This window comes from Bos indicus x Bos taurus, chromosome 9, assembly GCF_003369695.1.
Source record: "Bos indicus x Bos taurus breed Angus x Brahman F1 hybrid chromosome 9, Bos_hybrid_MaternalHap_v2.0, whole genome shotgun sequence".
Lineage (NCBI taxonomy): Eukaryota > Metazoa > Chordata > Mammalia > Artiodactyla > Bovidae > Bos > Bos indicus x Bos taurus.
In genome coordinates, this window is record NC_040084.1 from 26,090,597 (window position 1) to 26,109,753 (window position 19,157).

Here is a 19,157-nt window from a genome sequence, read left to right on the forward strand (position 1 = left end):
CTCTCCACCATGACCCATCCGTCTTTGGTGGCCCCACACAGCATGGCTTAGTGTCAGACTTTATTTTGGGGGGCTCCAAAATCACTGCAGATGGTGATTGCAGCCATGAAATTAAAAGGCGCTTACTCCTTGGAAGGAAAGTTATGACCAACCTAGATAGTATACTGAAAAGCAGAGATATTACTTTGCCAACAAAGGTCCATCTAGTCGAGACTATGGTTTTTCCAGTGGTCATGTATGGATGTGAGAGGTGGACTGTGAAGAAAGCTGAGCCCCGAAGAATTGATGCTTTTGAACTGTGGTATTGGAGAAGACTCTTGAGAGTCGGGACTGCAAGGAGATCCAACCAGTCCATAATAAAGGAGATCAGTCCTGCATGTTCATTGGAAGGACTGATGCTGCACCTGAAACTCCAATACTTTGGCCACCTCATGCGAAGAGTTGACTCATTGGAAAAGACCCTGATGCTGGGAAAGATTGAGGGCAGGAGGACGAAGGGACGACAGAGGATGAAATGGCTGGATGGCATCACTGACTCGATGGACATGAGTTTGAGTGAACTCTGGGAGTTGGTGATGGACAGGGAGGCCTGGCGTGCTGTGATTCATGGGGTCGCAAAGAGTCAGACACGACTGAGCGACTGAACTGAACTGAACTGAAGTGATGTGGGTTATTCATCACACATCTCATGGCAGAATGAAAAAAGACACCATGGGCATCATACCATTCCTTGCTCAGAGGGAATAATTTTTAAAAACTTAACAAGTAATAGAGGTGATATGAATATAGTTTTTATAAAATATCAAAATAGAATTTTTGAAGAATGATTTAAAATGAACAGCTAAGATATAGTTTATTTTAGCTTTGAGCATTAACACTAATTTTCTTGATCATTTTTCTGCCCGGTTTTCATGCTGTGTTTTCAGATTGTAAGGCTGAGACTATTGTGTGTAGAAATGGGTTGGTGAATGAAGACATTTATTTATAGCAATGTAACTGCATTTTCTAATACAATGCAGTGTGCGGAATGTGGCCAAAAGAAGGTGGCAGTGAGTTTATAAGAGGTGACCAGGCCACTGTAGAGTGGACAGACAGCCCAAGGGCACGCCACAGCAGTGGGCAAGCAACACAAGTCACAAGCCAGCTAGACAGGGTTTGGCTTCAGCCAGCAGGCTGGAAGGCTAAGTTAGGGAGAATGCCAACACTTCGACTGGCAGAGGTCCTTTGTCCACATTCATCTACTCTGGTTCGAGTTTACATCCCCACACCTGTTGCTCCCGAGAGTCCAGGCCTTGGAGATTCTGTGTCCTTGAACCAGTTTGATTTTCAGTTAGGTATATGGATTGTCCTGCTCCATTAATGTGAATAGAATTTTTTAAAGTTAGCTTTATTTCAGTGTGTCACAAATACCCACTTCTATCTAATGAAGTTAAAAATGAACAATGAACATACTATGTTATGCATATTATATGGATTATATATTATTTATAAATAACATATGTTATATATATTATTACTATATTTAAATTTGGGTTTTTTTTTTCAGTTGGTAAGTCTATTCTACATTCTAGAGTGTACATTTTTAAAATGTAGCTATATTACCTGCTACTGTCAGGTAATTAGAATAGAAAAAATGAGTCCAAAATGGCAGTGGCTAAAAGACAAAGAGAAAAGCCTGCAAAAACTGAACAGAAGAAAATCCGCAGACTGGAGTGAGAGCTTCAGGTGAAACAAACATGCCCCCTTCTTGCCTACCCCAATTGGCATAGGGCAGGCTCAAGGGGAGGAGGAGATGAATGAATAAAAAGGAGGACGCCAAGACAGATTGAGGCCTCTCCTTTTGGGTTGGCCCACCCTCCTGCCTCACGGGTGTACTCTTCTTTGCTTGCTCAATAAAACTGAGCTGTAAAGAGCTGCAACACTGGTCCACCATTTCAAATTTTTGCTGCAATGAGACAGAACTGAGGAAATTATACACCCCCACGCCCCAACACACACTACTAATAATAAATGCTACCTGCTACCTAACAACCAACATATGTTCCTATTGAGAAGAAAAGTTTGTGATGTGGAAGGTAAACATTACTGCAGAAATCTGATCATACTAAGATGATTTTTTTTTTAATGTGAGCAGTTTGCAAACTGGAAAGAGTGGCAGAACTCTGCTTCTACCATTTTCTAGCAAATCCTTTTGCATCTGTTTCTTGCCTACTTAACTAAGTAGTTACCTGAGTTAAATACTATTCTAGGTAGATTTGAGAGAATTTCAGAATTGGAGATTGTTTTAGCATCCTAAAGTAGCAGAGGTTATAATTACTTATGTATCCTCTTATATTCTCCAGATTAGCAGTAGAAGTTGATTTTAAAACAGCATCTGCAGAATTACACTACCACCTATCAAGGTCATCAACAGCCCTGAAATGTAAAGAAATTAAGGATTCAAAGTTATCATTAAAATCAATTATTTTAATTAATTCAAATAAGCATAAGGAATTAATTGAAGTAGGTGAGGGAGCTCACAAGCGATTTGAGGATATTTGCAGTGTCATCTCATTCCCTGCTGGAGCCAGTCAGAAAGAGAGCACTCCAGCAGACAGAACTGAAAGGGGGCACTTAGACTTCAAAGACATGCACTTCCTATAGGAGTCCAAGCAAAAATCAAAGCAAATAATTAACAGCTACAGGTTTGGAAAACATGTTGAATTACACAAAAACAAGGGTCATGACCAACTATGTACCTGCTGAAGTCGACATTTTAAAAGATGACAGTCTAGGAACTCTAAAATGGTTGCGTCGTCCCGCAAAGACACGAATTCAAATGTAAATCATTTAATTAAACTTTGAGGAGAAGCCATTTGAAGAACAAGGTCAAGGCCTGTGTCTTCCCCGAAGGACTGTGGTCTTCCTTCCGGAGGCACGCGGGCAGGGCGGGGCCTTAGCACTGCAGCTCCTCCCCCTCGGCCAGTCGTGGGCCCCCGGCCGAGCTCTGCGCGCTGGCGTGCGCCGTGGAGCTCAGCACCTCCTCAAAGCTGCCGCCGCCGTGGTTCGCACCACCTACTTTCGTCTGAAACAGGCAGAGAGGCACACGTGTAGTTAGTTCGTCATTTTCATAATTTTAAAAAATAAGATGGATTACTCTGAAGTTCAGAAATACTTGTTTTCTTGAGCGGGCATGCAAAGGGGATGCAAAGGATGTAGAGAAGTTGTTTCCTTTCACAGAGGGCTAGGGTGTCAATCATATTTGGGTTTGGGGGCTGGACTCGAAACTTTAATTTGTACAACACTCTCTTTGTCTCTCTAACTTTATCAGTATTCTCTTTGTCCCTTCTACATCTAAAATTCTCAGTCCCTTCAGGGGCATGTCCAGATCTGTGGATTTGCACCGTCTCTTCAGTCACCCAGAGAACCAATTTAATCTAAACAGAATTGAATGTTAGATAAATCCCCCCAATTTTACAAATGTAGGAACTCCTTCAAGCGACGCCAACTTTTCATTTTGAGACTTAACAAGACAATCTGAAGTTCTGGTAAATGTCTCTACTTTGAGAGCTGGAGATGAATCATGGTTTAAGCACTAGTCACCCCACATCTTTCCAGGCAGCGGTCTTAATAGGAGGATATACCTTAAAATGCAAAGTTATGATGCTTTCAGATACTCTTTTTGTATACTTGTTGTTGGCTAAGAATATAGTCAGGAAGAAATCAGTTTATAATTAAGGAATATGGTTAAGTACTTTGAAAAATTTCTTAGCAACCGGTCTTTCAAAAGAATATTTAATGGCCCCAAAGGCTTAATGCAAGTCTTGGCCCTCCTTTAACCAGTAACAATATGGAAAAACACTTTGAGGAAAAGAAAGGTACAGAATAGATAATGTGGCTATTTCCAAAATTCTATCTACACCTCACTGTCACTTATTATGATCACTTACAAGGACATAGACTACATTGGGGAATGTACCTGCTGATTGCCTGGCCTGCCCTTTAAAAACTTTAACCAGGTTTTGAAAGCAGTTCAGTTCTCGAAAATCACACACATACTTTTCTCCCACTGTCGCTAAAATCCCTCTGCCTCTTTAAAGTCAGTTACTAAGTTGAGTTTTTCCACTCTGCTTGGAATTGGAAAACTCATTCTGGAAAGTGACAGATTATAAATATTTTAGACTTGAGAACCACATAGTCTCTGTCACAAATACTCAAATCAGCCATGGTAGAAATCAGCCAAGATAATATATAAGTGAATAAGCATGGCTGAGTTCCATAAAAGCTGTATGTATGGACACTGAAATGTGAATTTCATGTAATTTAATTTTCAAATTACAAAATATTATTCTTCCTTTGAAGAATAATTACCATTAAGAAAAAAGTAAAAATCATTTCTTAGCATACAGATCACTCAAAAATAGGGGACCAGCTGGATTCAGTCCATCCATCTTAGTTTGCAGACCTCAGACACAGAGCATTGATTCCTCCTCTACTCTGTTATCTTAACACTGGGAAGAAGCAGGGGATTGGCTTTAACTACCTAATTTTTCACTATGCTTATTTTCTGAGAGAGATAAGTCTAATTCAATGTAATTGACTCTATTAATAGTTTTCATCTTCCTCTTTAGTCGCATTCAGTCACACAGAGTATTGAGTCTGGTGAATACCAACTACTGATGTATTCTTCTGGGCTTTGTTTTATTCCTCTCTCCTAGTTTTCCACTTCTCAAATCAAAAGAGAAAATTAAAGAAGGAGGAAACCACTTTGAAATAAAGCAATTTAGCAAAGAAAGGAGTGGACTAAAGGGGTTTCCTAACCATGTGAGTTTAATGACCACACACTATAATACTAAAGTACTGCCTAAAGCCAAGGATGTGGGCTTCCCAGATGGTGCTAGTGGTAAAGAACTCCCCTGCCAATGCAGGAGACTTGAGAGACTTGGGTTCAAACCCTGGGTTGGGAAGATCCCTTGGAGAATGGCATGGCAACCTACTCCAGTATTCTTGCCTGGAGAATCCCATGGACCGAAGAAGCTGGTGGGCTACACGTCCACAGGGCCACAAAGAGTTGGACACAACTGAAGGGACTTAGCACGTACACATGTGCTTAAGCAGAGATGTGAACAATAAGCTTCTCCTGAACTCTTCCCTTCAAATGGTTTTTCATCCAAGAATTTGTCACTATGTCCCCAAAATTATAACTGCTCTTAGCAAAAAAAAAAAAATTTCTTTGAATTACTGAATTGGGTTTCCTGGTCTCTCATAATAAAAGGTCTAGTTGAAAGGACACAAAGAATCAATATGTATAATCAGATCAGTTGCTCAGTCGTGTCCGACTCTTTGTGACCCCATGAATCGCAGCACGCCAGGCCTCCCTGTCCATCACCAACTCCCAGAGTTCACTGAGACTCACATCCACCGAGTCAGTGATGCCATCCAGCCATCTCATCCTCTGTTGTCCCCTTCTCCTCTTGCCCCCAATCCCTCCCGGCATCAGAGTCTTTTCCAATAAGTCAACTCTTCGCATGAGGTGGCCAAAGTACTGGAGTTTCAGCTTTAGCATCATTCCTTCCAAAGAAATCCCAGGGCTGATCTCCTTCAAAATGGACTGGTTGGATCTCCTTGCAGTCCAAGGGACTCTCAAGAGTCTTCTCCAACACCACAGTTCAAAAGCATCAATTCTTCAGCTCTCAGCCTTCTTCACAGTCCAACTCCCATATGTCTTACCTTTTTTGAGGTTTTAATTTAGGCTATACAATGTGCTTATCAAAAAGTAGGTGCACTGAAAATATGTTCTGTTTGGTATGGAACAATACAATAGTTGGAAAGGATGTCATTGCTCATGATTCACTGGAACATGGTAGAACAATGTTCCAAATATGGTTTCATAGGAGCTGATTCTAGGTCTGCTTTCTGTTTGCTTGTTTTAGATGAAATAGAAATTGTGCTTATTGAGCATACAGGTGACACCAGCCAAGATTTCAAGTAGTACACTGATGTGTATTACAAGGATGTAGGTGGAAAGGACCACCTTTATATGATTTTGATGAATTGGCAAGTATTTCTGGAAAATCAAACTAACTACACAATTGGGTATAAAATAAGAATGATCCATCAAATGATCCATTGGGTACAAATGCCAGATGGTGTGACAGATTGTGTGAGAAGATGGCAGGAACAGACCTCACTTCACAGCAGAACATTATTTCCAATAGAACTCAAATATGAACATGATCCCCTCTAAGTGGTGTTTGAAAAATCAGGCTTGAAGCAGTTATGTGTCAGTACAAATACAGCATATCGACCTACAGGTTATTTCACTCATCCTTACTGATTCATGAGTCATTCCTTCAGCAGGAAACAGCCTCAGGATTCATAATTGAAAGTTACAGAAGCTTTGGAGAAGATTCAGAACACCACAGTAAACTGCACAGAAAACAAACAATGTAGGAAGGGTTAAACATCTGCTGTTTAGTCTGGAGAACAAAAGGAATGAGGAATTTGTAATTGACGGTTTGACACAAAGAATGATTATCAGCCATTCTCCACTGTCTGTGTGGGCAGGAAAAAGGGAAACTAAGCATTGACCATGACCCAGGAGATGGGTGGGATGTGAGTCTTGTAAAATCTATGGGCAGTCATGCAGATATAGGACCTGTTTTCAGGTGGTCTTGACACAGGCTAGTATCCAGTTGGCTGAGTTGGTTTTGTACATGTCTGAGGGCGGAGAAGGTGATGGCACCCCACTCCAGTGCTCTTGCCTGGAAAATCCCATGGACGGAGGAGCCTGGTAGGCTGCAGTCCGTGGGGTTGTGAAGAGTCGGACACGACTGAGCGACTTCATTTTCACTTTTCACTTTCATGCACTGGAGAAGGAAATGGCAACCCACTCCGGGGTTCTTGCCTGGAGAATCCCAGGGACGGGGGAGCCTGGTGGGCTGCCGTCTGTGGGGTCACACAGAGTCGGACACGACTGAAGCGACTTAGCAGTAGAGGGAGGAGGCACACTCTATACCTTCCATTCAGATGAAGTGAGAAAAGTGAGAGGCTGACAGTGTGGATCAAACTCTTGAATCATATGTGTCCTGTAAGCTTACCAGATTTTCCTAAAAGCAAAAGTAAATAGGTTGTTCTTTCTTCTTCTTTTGCTTCTTCATATCTCCTTCTTCTAAAGGAAACCTAAAAACGTACAACTTTTCCTATGTCCGAATTTAGCTAACAACAGAATCCATCCTTCTTGGACTGTCTAAGGCTGAGAACCAAATGTTGAGAAATTAACCCCTAGGGTTTTTTGAATCTTCTCTTTTGAAACTAGGTATTTTAGCAAGAGAAATGTCTGTGACACTGCAGGTCCCTCACTATCAAAAGTTTTCTCTACAAATAGGGGCAATATAATGGCTCCTCCTGGTTCCTAAACACTCAGTAAATGATAACGTTGACAAGCAGAGCAGTAGAACTATGCGACTAGAAACTGCTCGTAACTGAAGTCAATGAAAGCATGGTAAATGCTGAGTAATAATTTCATTCTTGGGCCTTAAACACCTAATCACAGGCCTGGAAAAGAGAAGACCATGTAAAAACCCTCCTCTAAAGGGAAGGACCCTCCAGCTCAAAACTGATAAGAGCATGTAGGACCTCCAGGAAGGAATTACTTACCATCTCATAGACTCTCACCTGGCAGCACGTGTGAGGGCTGCATGATTCAGAAGCAGCTGGGTAATCAGCACATGCCTATATCTGCTTTTGAGCTAGTTAAAGGTCACACATGTTCTTAATTTTCCCAGTAATAGGGAAATACAGAAATGGATTGTATACAAAATAGTAATATCAAGATGTAATTATGTTTAGGTAATACCTTTAAAAAAATCTTAGTAGTATCCATGATTTTTCCTGTTTTAAATGTTCTATACATTTAAGATTAGACTGCTTCTATTTTTGCTCTTTTATCTTCAGTATATTAATTTATCTATGCTCAAACATGAAATTCAATCAATTTTTTTTAGCACCTACTATACAACAGGCATCTTTTCAGTATATATCCAGGGAACAAATGCACCATTACAAAATAATACATTTTGTGACTCAGCTTAATTTTGCCTTCATGCTGTGCTGTGCTCAATATATGAATGCAGTAAACAAATCTAAATAGTTGAGGGGTGGTGGATGGCAGGATAACCCATGGAGCCAAGTTTATTTCTACTGATCCACAGTTTATTTCTACTGATACACCAAATCAGAGGAGCTCTAAGCTGTTACTGAAATTTCCCTTACACTCTAAATTCAGAGTTCATATATAGTTTGTCCTATCCACATTCATCTATCACGTATCTGCTTCTTGAGTAATAGCATTAAGAGTTCTAACCAGCAAAGAGATCAACCCAAGCCCAATTCCCTTGAATGCACAATTCATTCCTGAATGGTTTATATGAACAACTTTGTACATATACAGTAACAATATTCAATACTGGTTTTATTTACAGATTTATATCTGAAGAAAAGTGACTCAGTGCAAGGCTGCCTTCTTGGTAGCAGCCTTGGAACCAAATGCTGGTGGCCCCGCCTTTGGAACCAAGCGACTAAGCTTTCCTGATTCATGAACCCCATGACGCAAAATTTACTTCATCTGTACCTTAAGGCTTGTGACAGTTGTCTCAACCCTCTCCTCAAATGATTTGAAAGTAGGAGAATTCCTAAAATAACAAAAAAAGAGAGGTCAGCTCCAAAGACCTAGCTGTGTTAGCAACTGTGCTATCTGGTTTCAAACATCACCTCTGCACCAGAGCTAGTTGTTGGTTGGCCACCTACACCAACCATGTTTTAAAAGACATTTCACTTCTGCTAGGTTAGATCCAGAAACCATAACCTACCATGGGATTTTTCTAAGTAAAATTGTCAGATGCTCAGCTATAGAATAAATAATATAGCATTTGGCAAGGATACAACTGGCTTAATTCCATGTTGAACCATAAATCATTTCCAGTGAGTCAAAGAAGTGATAGCTTAATTTTTCATTTCCTAATTAATTATTTCTATCACAATACACCTTTTCCAAACCCAGTTATTTTATAACCACTGGAAAGTCTATCTGAAGAATGTCATGTTCAAGTTTTCCCACATGGAATTTTAAAAGTCATTTATTTTTAGTGACTGTGAGACAAGACAGAAATAGCTACGGGGAAAAAAGGTTCATATGTTTTCAAACGTTAAAGTTTTTAAGTTTTAAAACTAAGTATTTTGTCAGTGTCCAGGGAGCAGTGTTTCTGAAAGTCAATGCCTTCTTTATTTTAGGTTGAAATATACTTATTACTTGTCTAATGCTTAATCAAAATGGTGCTATTCACATGTGTTATATTTCCTTTCAAAGAAGATACTTATTTGTTCTATTAGAAACTTGCAGTCTACTGACATTTTATTTGTAACTCAGTCATTGTGTTAAATAATCTACATACCATGTTATACTTCTGAGAATTACATTTTTCATGTGGTGCTTTTTGGTTTCCTATACTGTATTTGTCTACATGAAATTATGAGTTAATGACATCATTACTCTTAAAAGTGATATCAACCAAGTCCAATGATATCAACTAAGTCCAAGTAAGGCAACTGGAACTGAATTAAAAATGAAACTTAAATCTAGTATTCATGTCAGCTTTCAGCAACAATGACTCTCATCATTTTCAGGTCAAATAATTCAACTGAATGTTACTATATTTGATAAACCACTTTCTAGTCTCTTTTGAGTGCAGAAGAAATAAAATAAGAGAAATGACCTAAAGAAACTTTATAAGGGAGAATAGTTATAAAACGTGGGCTTCATTGTGTGGTGTGCACTATAGCATGGCTCTAATACTATAAAGAGAAAGCTAACATACAGAATATGTTTTTGAATGAATTTGTCTTTGTTAGAGTTTGTCTGTCAAGGCTGATACTCTGGATGGTCAAAAATGCATTTGCATCCAGGTTGCATGAATTAACAATGTTGAGCCCTGAGGGACCAAGCACAGAATCACATCTTGTATATGACTCAAATAGGAGTCAAATTCCTATGAGCGATCCTCCACAGTACCTGTCTCGTGATGAAATGCTAGTGAAACTGCATGAGAGTGATTCAGAAGTGTGTACTTACTAGCACCTTACTTCCAACACACATTTTATTTGGCCAAGCTGGTCACATGACTACCTGTTATCCATCAGTTGTATAAGACCACAGTGGGCAGACACTTAGTTCATCCTGATGGTTCATAGTGGATGTTAGTTGAGTAAAATGTCTTTTTTTTTTTTTTTTTTTAAAGTTAATTTCAGGCAAGCTCATAAGGAACGCATTTGACCCATAAGTTATTTGATTATTTCTGGCTCCCAGAGAAAAGCCATACGAATTTTTTTCAAGCCTTCTTTGGGCACTCAGACAAAATTTAACAAGTAAGGAAGCTCAGGGCTGCAGGGTGCACTGGTCAATGTTCTTATGCTAGGGGAGCAAGTCATTCAAATATAAACTAAGCCACCTATGCTGTCTATTTTTCCCCACATTAGGGAAATCAAATGCTCTGGTCCAACTTGCAAAGTCACAACATAGGCCCAGTGTAGAAGAGACATCAGCAGGTATAATAAAACAGACATTCCTCTAATCTGATTACCCTAGAGTGCATGCTGGAGAACAGGGAGAAACTGCAAATAACCTTAGAAAGAATTTGGCTTCAAAGTGCTTGAACTATTTAGAGTAACTGAGCTCCCTCTAGAATGTATTCACACCACAATATGTAATATAAAGAAGGAAAGAAGAGACACAGTTCTGCATGATGTAAGAGAGAGCTCCAGGGGCCAGATGTCTTTCCACTGAGCCCCTCCCCAGGGCAGCCCAAGGGTTCCTGGAAGCACCGTGGGAGGAGCCCAAAGTCTGGTTCTAGCCCTTTATTTTTAAGCATGATGAAACCGCTATCACCGAAATGATCTTCCCAAAGCTGCCAAGTTTACCCCTGCTCTGAACTGGGCTACAGCCTGCATCTTCTGACTCCCAGTCTAACATTTTGATTTTATCTGATCATATCAGTATGTCACACCAACTGGAAGCCAGAGGAACACCTTTCTCCGGAGTTTTCAGCTGACCAATAAGCTTAATGGCATTTTGATTGTTCAACAGACTCTTCACCTTAATATATCCTTTAACAAATCCTAATGTTATCCTTTCTAGAACTGTAGCCCTCTTTGTCTCCTATTTTTTCATTTACTGCTGTGGCAATAAAGTGATTTCCCCCTTTTATAGGTGTGCTTGGAATGTTCCAGGCCCTGTACTGAGTGCTTTATGCAGACCATACATCTCACAACAGCCATTTGAAGTAGATAGATTCTCATTTCTCCTAGTATATGGGCAAGAGAATGGAGATTGAAGTAGATTCGGTAAATTGTCTCAGGTCATACAAATCAGGAACTGCTGGATTTAAACTAGCGTGTCCAATCAGTAGCCTGAGCCCTTCACAACTACAATTCTTCTATAGCCTTTTTTTCCTGAGGGCCATCAGAAAAGAGAATATAATAGGTCATGGCACTTCCCCTCATATAAAAAAGGAAAAAATCCACAATAAAAGTAACACTTCATACACATTCTGCATTGAGATTATGTAAACTAATTTACACACATTACCTCATTGCAGGCATACTTATGGAATGGCGAATGGAGTAGCTTCAGGGCAAAAGCAGATTAAAGGGGAAACAAAAAAAAGAAAAAAGAAGATAGTACAATATAAGTATATGAGAAACTCCTCATTCACAGTTTTAAAACAGCAATGTCAACTATCTGAAGTATTCCCTACCCTCCCCACCAAGATGATATTTGTTATTGTTGGGTAGGATGGGCCACAATCATTTCCAAAGGAATTAAGGAAGAGCAGATGGTCCGTGGCTGCATATTATTTTATTGGGTTGGCCAAAATGTTCGTTTGGGTTTTCTGCAAGATCGTATGGAAAATCCCAAACAAATTTTTGGCCAACCCTATACTTTCTCGGTAAGCCAGGAAATCTGAGGAGAGTGTCTGGTTCCCCCCAGGTCAGGCCAGCAGTCCATGTACATGATTCTGAGGACATGACTCCTGGTCCAGCTCCCTCCTCCTGTTTCAGGAAGACAGTCAGGGACAAGGGACAGTGCCCAGCAGGTAGAACCAGGCAGCTAACAGCTCATCATTCCATTTGAAGCTCATCAGAGGACTACACAGAGTTAACATGAATCAATCAAGGAAACATGCCAAATAAACACATTTCACACAGTCCAACGTGGGAGCTAGGGTTTCCGCCTCCATCCTAGGACAACTGGTACGAGGATCAACTTTTCTGAGACTTCTAAGAGCATCAGCTGTCTTACCTTATTAATCCTACAGCAATTGATTCATTGTCCCTCTGACTGACTGTTATTTCTATGTGAGTTCTGCTTAGAAATCAGGGTGTGTGGAGGGAAGAAGCAAAATGGGGTTCATTTTCCTAGGCAAGCATTCCTTCATCCACTTTCCAGCACAGTTCCTGCCTGCTCCTCTCCCAAGAAGCTTAACAGGTAAGGGATCAAACTCACCCTCACCTTCCCTAACAATATCCACTGAGGTTAGGGTTAGTAACTTTACTAGAACTCAGAAAGAAAAGGACAAAGAAATGCAGCGGATATTTACAGACACTCCATAAACACTCTCCGACATACATCACAGCAGGATCCTCTATGACCCACCTCCCAGAATATCGGAAATAAAAGCAAAAATAAACAAATGGGACCTAATTAACCTTAAAAGCTTCTGCACATCAAAGGAAACTATTAGCAAGGTGAAAAGACAGCCTTCAGAATGGGAGAAAATAATAGCAAATGAAGCAACCGACAAACAACTAATCTCAAAAATATACAAGCAACTCCTACAGCTCAACTCCAGAAAAATAAACGACCCAATCAAAAAATGGGCCAAAGAACTAAATAGACATTTCTCCAAAAAAGACATACAGATGGCTAACAAACACATGAAAAGATGCTCAACATCACTCATTATCAGAGAAATGCAAATCAAAACCACTATGAGGTACCATTTCACACCAGTCAGAATGGCTGCGATCCAAAAGTCTACAAATAATAAATGCTGGAGAGGGTGTGGAGAAAAGGGAACCCTCTTACACTGTTGGTGGGAATGCAAACTAGTACAGCCACTATGGAGAACAGTGTGGAGATTCCTTAAAAAACTGGAAATAGAACTGCCTTATGATCCAGCAACCCCACTGCTGGGCATACACACTGAGGAAACCAGAAGGGAAAGAGACACGTGTACCCCAATGTTCATCGCAGCACTGTTTATAATAGCCAAGACATGGAAGCAACCTAGATGTCCATCAGCAGATGAATGGATAAGAAAGCGGTGGTACATATACACAATGGAGTATTACTCAGCCATTAAAAAGAATACATTTGAATCAGTTCTAATGAGGTGGATGAAACTGGAGCCTATTATACAGAGTGAAGTAAGCCAGAAGGAAAAACATAAATACAGTATACTAACGCATATATATGGAATTTAGAAAGATGGTAACAATAACCGGGTGTACGAGACAGCAAAAGAGACACTGATGTATAGAACAGTCTTATGGACTCTGTGGGAGAGGGAGAGGGTGGGAAGATTTGGGAGAATGGCAATGAAACATGTAAAATATCATGTAGGAAACGAGTTGCCAGTCCAGGTTTGATGCATGATGCTGGATGCTTGGGGCTGGTGCACCGGGACGGCCCAGAGGGATGGTATGGGGAGGGAGGAGGGAGGAGGGTTCGGGATGGGGAACACATGTATACCTGTGGCGGATTCATTTTGATATTTGGCAAAACTAATACAATTATGTAAAGTTTAAAAATAAAATAAAATTAGAGAAAAAAAAAAAAAAGAAATCATAGGCAAAATACTTCTTCATAAATTACATTTAAAAAAGAGAATTACCGAAAGAAATTCATCAACATTATCAAGTATTTATCTCTTAAATACAGGTAGTTTTCTTAGGAAATATATTTTTTTTAATTTATGTAATAAGATTCCACCCCAAAGGAGGCTTAATTCAGAGACCTGGGACTGACAATTGCACACGTGTTAACATTTGGGCTTTTCCACTTCAACTTCAGAGGGTACAGAAAGCTGAAGGTGAACCATCTGCTTAAATTACAGTTATAAGAAGTTCAGAAAAACATGACAATCTAGAGGAAATTGTTCTGTTTCTCGACTTTACTTTCTGCCGGTTTCATATACATCTGCAGTGCACAATTTCCACTTTCCGTTTCTTCTAAGGACCTCTGCCATGTACACAGGCATGATGCAGAAAGAGATCCCTGAGGATGACTCAGCAAGCGAAAGCGATGCATTAATAAATGATTCAGAAATGATATAAACAAGTGCTGAAATAGATGCAAACACATTAGGTGCCCTATACTCTGTAACTCCCTGGTAGTGAACACTTTCAGGAAAAGAGCTTTGGGGCCCAGGCATGCCCACCATGGTGCTCTGGGGAGGAAGGGAGCTTCGAGGAAGGGAGCCAGTTGGGGCAGCGCTTACCCGATGGAATGAGACCTACAGCCATAGCAGCACAGGAGAGAAAGGAGGAGCAAGGTTAGCACATCAGGATGCAGAGGAAGGACCACACTGCCCGCTGTCCCTTTTCAAAAGCCCCAGGGAAAAGATACGGGACCCCATTCCTTACTCTTTTTGAGTGCACTGACTTTAATGTCTTCACGATTGCTTTACCGACTCTTATCACTGTTTTTCTCATGGCTATAGCTGGATTCTCTGTTAAAGTTACAAGCCTTGTCCAAAGATTTCCCCTCCACTAGATCACACGCTGTTTGAGCGAATTCACCCAGAAATGCCAAGAAGATGGCAACATTACTATTATAAAAATGATTCCAATAGCTTGCATTTCTCCACAGAGTCCTTTCATAAATGTGACTTCGTGTTAACCTCAGAGAAAACCATCTGGTTAGGTAGCTATTAGCCATGTTATCTAGCAGACGGAGAAGGAGGCAGAATTCCGTGACTGGGCTGAGGGGCCTTCATTTAGGGGTCATCAGGATAAAAGGAGGACCTTAGCTCAGGAAATATTTATTTTTATAAAACGTCTAAATTAAATCTTAACATAGTGCTTTTCACTCAGTTATTAAAAGGTCCAAATTCTAAGTTTTGGAAACCTGTGAGTATTAACTTGTAATGACTTTAAACAAAAATTGAGAGGTCCTGTTTTTCTCCTAAGATATCTAAATTTTTCTAGCAATTTTTAAACAAATTCAGAAATGTGTTCCCAGAATTCACAAAGGGATATTATGATGTAACCAACAAAATATAAAATAATATGATATTAATACTTTCAAACTGCAAAGGGGTTCAAAGTAAAATGCCTGTGATAAAATTTTTAAATTTCCCCACTATCATTTTATAAATTGACAAGTTAATTTGAACCCCAAATTGAAAACCCACTAATTGTTCTCATTTAAGAATCATTATTGTATTAAACTTAAGTAATTTTCAAATATGATTTTTACATATATTACTTGTTCTAGTATAATCAAAATTAATAATCCTTTGTAAAACTTGTTTTCACAGGGACTTATCCTCATTTATATATAGATGTTAGATATTTAGCTTGAGAAAAATATAGATTGGAAAATATAGGTATACATATTATTACAGGATCATATTTGAATCTCTAGTAATAAAGACTACATCTCCCAATATTTTTAGACACAGTTTATAATGGAAGTGTTGTGTCCTCTGCACAGAGCGGTAATTAACGAAAAGTTTAGAACTCCTGGGAAACAGATTATCCATTATGCTAAAATAAAGCCACACTGAAACAGGAGGAAAGGCAGTCAACACACCTTGATATTATGCCCAGTTCATGCAGGAACATGAGTGTGTCAACATGTATATGTGTGAAACACAGTCTTTATTCTTTACAACTCATGAAATACAGCACACTCCTGTTCAGGGACTCTGCCTAATTTCTGTCCTGGAGGGCCACCTTGTAACTGAGATAGTTCCTTAGTAAAGTAAAAACTAGCATTTATTGAATGTTTAATACATAGCATGCTGTCTTCTGCTACTTGCATAATAACCTGAGGACGTTACTCTTATCTACATTTATAACTGAGAATACCCAGGTACAGGTAAGCTAAGTTACACTTGGTTCCTCAACACCTAACCAGTTGAAGTCAGATCACCTGGAAGCTTATTTCAAACAGATTCCTAGATGCCATCCAAGACCTACTTAGGTGCAATCTCAAAAGAGAGAGGTGGAATCTAGGAATATGCATGTAACAAGCTTCAGAGCTGTCTGTAAAGTCTCCTCCAGTTGGAGAAACACTGTTCCTGTTGGCAGTATTATGCCACTATGATCATTGTTTCAACTAAGTATGTGGAAAACAAATTTTATAAACATGACAAAACATATTTTCTTGGATATAACTGGTGATAAGGTCTTTCCTGTTTTAAGGAATTATTTAATTAGTTTAGATAAATGCTTTCCTGCCATTGAAATGACTGCAAATTTTATTCTAATAAAGCTAGGGTTAATTAATAATCCAAAATGCTTACCAGTTCATCACACGCTGCCTCTGAAGAATTTTAATTGCTTTTTGTTATTGCTTTATTAGCAAAAATGAAGATAAAGCAATGTACTCAGATTCATGCATATGTACTTACTTAATTCTAGCCTCATGAATGCCAAGTTCTTAAGATGATGCATGAATGTTGGGCACAATCCAGTAATTTTTGAAGTCAAAAAATAACTTAAACACAAAGATACAAATATTTGCCTCTAGGCATCAAAGCTGCAGAGTAATACAGAAAGCAATAATTTAAGAATCCAGTAAAATAATATGCACATAGTTTTAAAAAAGAAGAAATATAAAATGTACTTGAGAAGTTTTTAAAAATTGAACTTGATTTTTAGAGACAAAAATGACATTGATTTATAAAGAAAAATCTCCTAAGCATATCAGCCAAATTCAAAATAAACTATGATAGGTATTTAAATAAGCAAAAAAATATGAGAGCAGCAACTGTATGTAAGATAACTTTCTAGAATATAATATAAAAAATAAAAATGGTCAATATTACATTGTTCTCAGTTTCAAATCTTGATATTCACCCTAATTTTATATAACAAATACTGAAAATAACCAAAATGTGCAAAGGAACTGGTTTAAAAATTTTGGTAATTTTTAAATTTTTAAAATTTGGTAAATTTTACATTTAACAGCTGTGCACTGGAAGAGAATACATCCACTGAAAATGAAGATGTAATAAACACTTATTAAATATTCACAATATATTGCCAAAGTAAAGAAAGAATATTACCAGGTGCATATATCCATGGTACCTTTCTAGAATAAAAGAATAAATATCTATATATTTAGCATAGAAAAAAATATATATACTAGCTGTATGTGTACAAAAATGTAGCCAAGAATAGTTTATCAGAGCATATTCACTGAAAGCATATTTTAACTTAGTTTGAGTTACAGTGATTCAAATTCAGTATGTGCTGCATTCTTTTGGAATCTCTCCTTATTACTGGTGATTAAAGGTACCCTCTGTCTTCTATTTTTACTGAATAGTAGAAAGGGCATCTCTGGGATCAGATCCACTAAGCTGACCTTTAGGTAAAGGTCCCAATATAAAAATGTATCTCAGTCACCAATACGATCAGCCACATAAAATTTTAATCTAATTAAAGAAAAGAATGCCTTAGGAAGACTAGTCAATGGATAATGCCCCTCCTTGTCTCTGAAAGCCAAAGGCCAAGCCTCTTCCACATGGCTCTTTCCCACAGTACCTCATGTCTCCAAACTTCTTGCTGATGGCCGTCCCAACGTTGCTGAAAGCTGCAGTTGCCTTCTGCCCGGCATGACTCAGGGTTTCATGTGTTTTCTTATAGCTAGAAATAAAACAGAAAAATAAGAACAGCTTATTATCAAGACCACCCATAATACATCCATCGTCTTTCTCTCTCCTGTGTGCTTAGTCGCTCAGTCGTGGCCGACTCTTTGGGACCCCATGGGCTGTAGCCTGCCAGGCTCCTATGTCCATGGGGATTCTCCAGCAAGAATACTGGAGTGGGTTGCCATGCCCTCCTCCAGGGGATCTTCCCAACCTAGGGATCGAACCCAGGTCTCCCACATTGCAGGCAGATTCTTTACCATCTGAGCCACCAGGGAACTTTTGAAAGTTCCCTTTCCAAAACAGATTTAGGAAGATGATCCACAGAAGCAATTGCTTCTGTTCTTTGGGGAGGATGGATTGGTGGCTGCTCATCAGCAGGAAAGTCAGACCATGCAATCTGAATTCAGTAAAAATACACATTTGTAAGCCTAGATCTGAATGTGCAGATCTTTAATCACAAATAATGGAACTGCTTCAATAGTAGAAAATTATTCTTAAAGAGATGTATTAACTCTATGAAAGGACAATGAAAGCTCTAGCCATCAAAGCTAACACAGATTAGAGAATGCATGTTTCAAAGAGAAATGTAAGCTTTTCCTATTTATGTGGGTAAAAGGAACTATAAAAAGGCAAAATTGAACTAGTACTTATTTTGTAATATGGAGAGAGGTTGGAGTAAGAAGGGTGCATAATCTTAAGCTAATACAGTGACTTTTTTCAAGACAGTTTTAGGAATACAGTACTGCAATGATCTGTTCCTAAACCTATGTCCCCACAAGGCTGACTCCCCGAGGACAAGGAAGCCATTCATTTCTGTGTCCCTAGGATCTGGCAGCAGGAAAAAGGGGAAACTGAATAAATACTAGATGAAGGAATCAGTGATCGAAGGGGAAGCTCCTCTGTTGGTCTGAACTGGGAGTCAAGGCAGTAAGAACAGAGCGGTGTGATGGACTGTAGAGAGAAAATGGACAGACTTGACAAAAGGTTGCTAGTGACAAATGAAACAAGACAAAAAGATTGGCTTCAGGTTTTGAGCATGGTGGCAGGAAAGGCAGCGGTGTGTCCGCTGGCCTGGGAAATTTCTAAGCGTTAATAAACCAGAAAACAAAAGCACCTAACCTGAGGGAATATGTAAGTCAAGTCACTATACCGCACTGCTTAGACTTCTACAGAGCTGTTCCCAGGTAAGTTCCCCAATGCTCCCTGCTTAGCCTAGAACACTTTCATGCATATGGCGTCTCT

General features: G+C 39.2%; 1 protein-coding gene across 5 annotated transcripts in view; it reads right to left on the reverse strand.

Moving 5' to 3' along the window:
* Positions 1–2,445: 2,445 nt before the first annotated feature.
* The window catches only part of TPD52L1 (TPD52 like 1), a 93,801-nt gene continuing 77,089 nt past the window's right edge, over positions 2,446–19,157 (reverse strand). For 2 of the 5 annotated variants that reach the window (XM_027551070.1, XM_027551073.1), the window contains exons 4-8: positions 17,809–17,910; positions 14,535–14,549; positions 11,621–11,659; positions 8,612–8,672; positions 2,446–3,064 (exon numbers count right to left, since the gene is read on the reverse strand). In XM_027551070.1, the coding sequence (XP_027406871.1) occupies positions 2,936–3,064; positions 8,612–8,672; positions 11,621–11,659; positions 14,535–14,549; positions 17,809–17,910 (346 nt within the window). In that variant the 3' untranslated portion in view covers positions 2,446–2,935. The remainder of the gene's footprint in view (positions 3,065–8,611; positions 8,673–11,620; positions 11,660–14,534; positions 14,550–17,808; positions 17,911–19,157) is intronic. The other 3 variants (XM_027551071.1, XM_027551072.1, XM_027551074.1) reach the window with 3 other exon arrangements.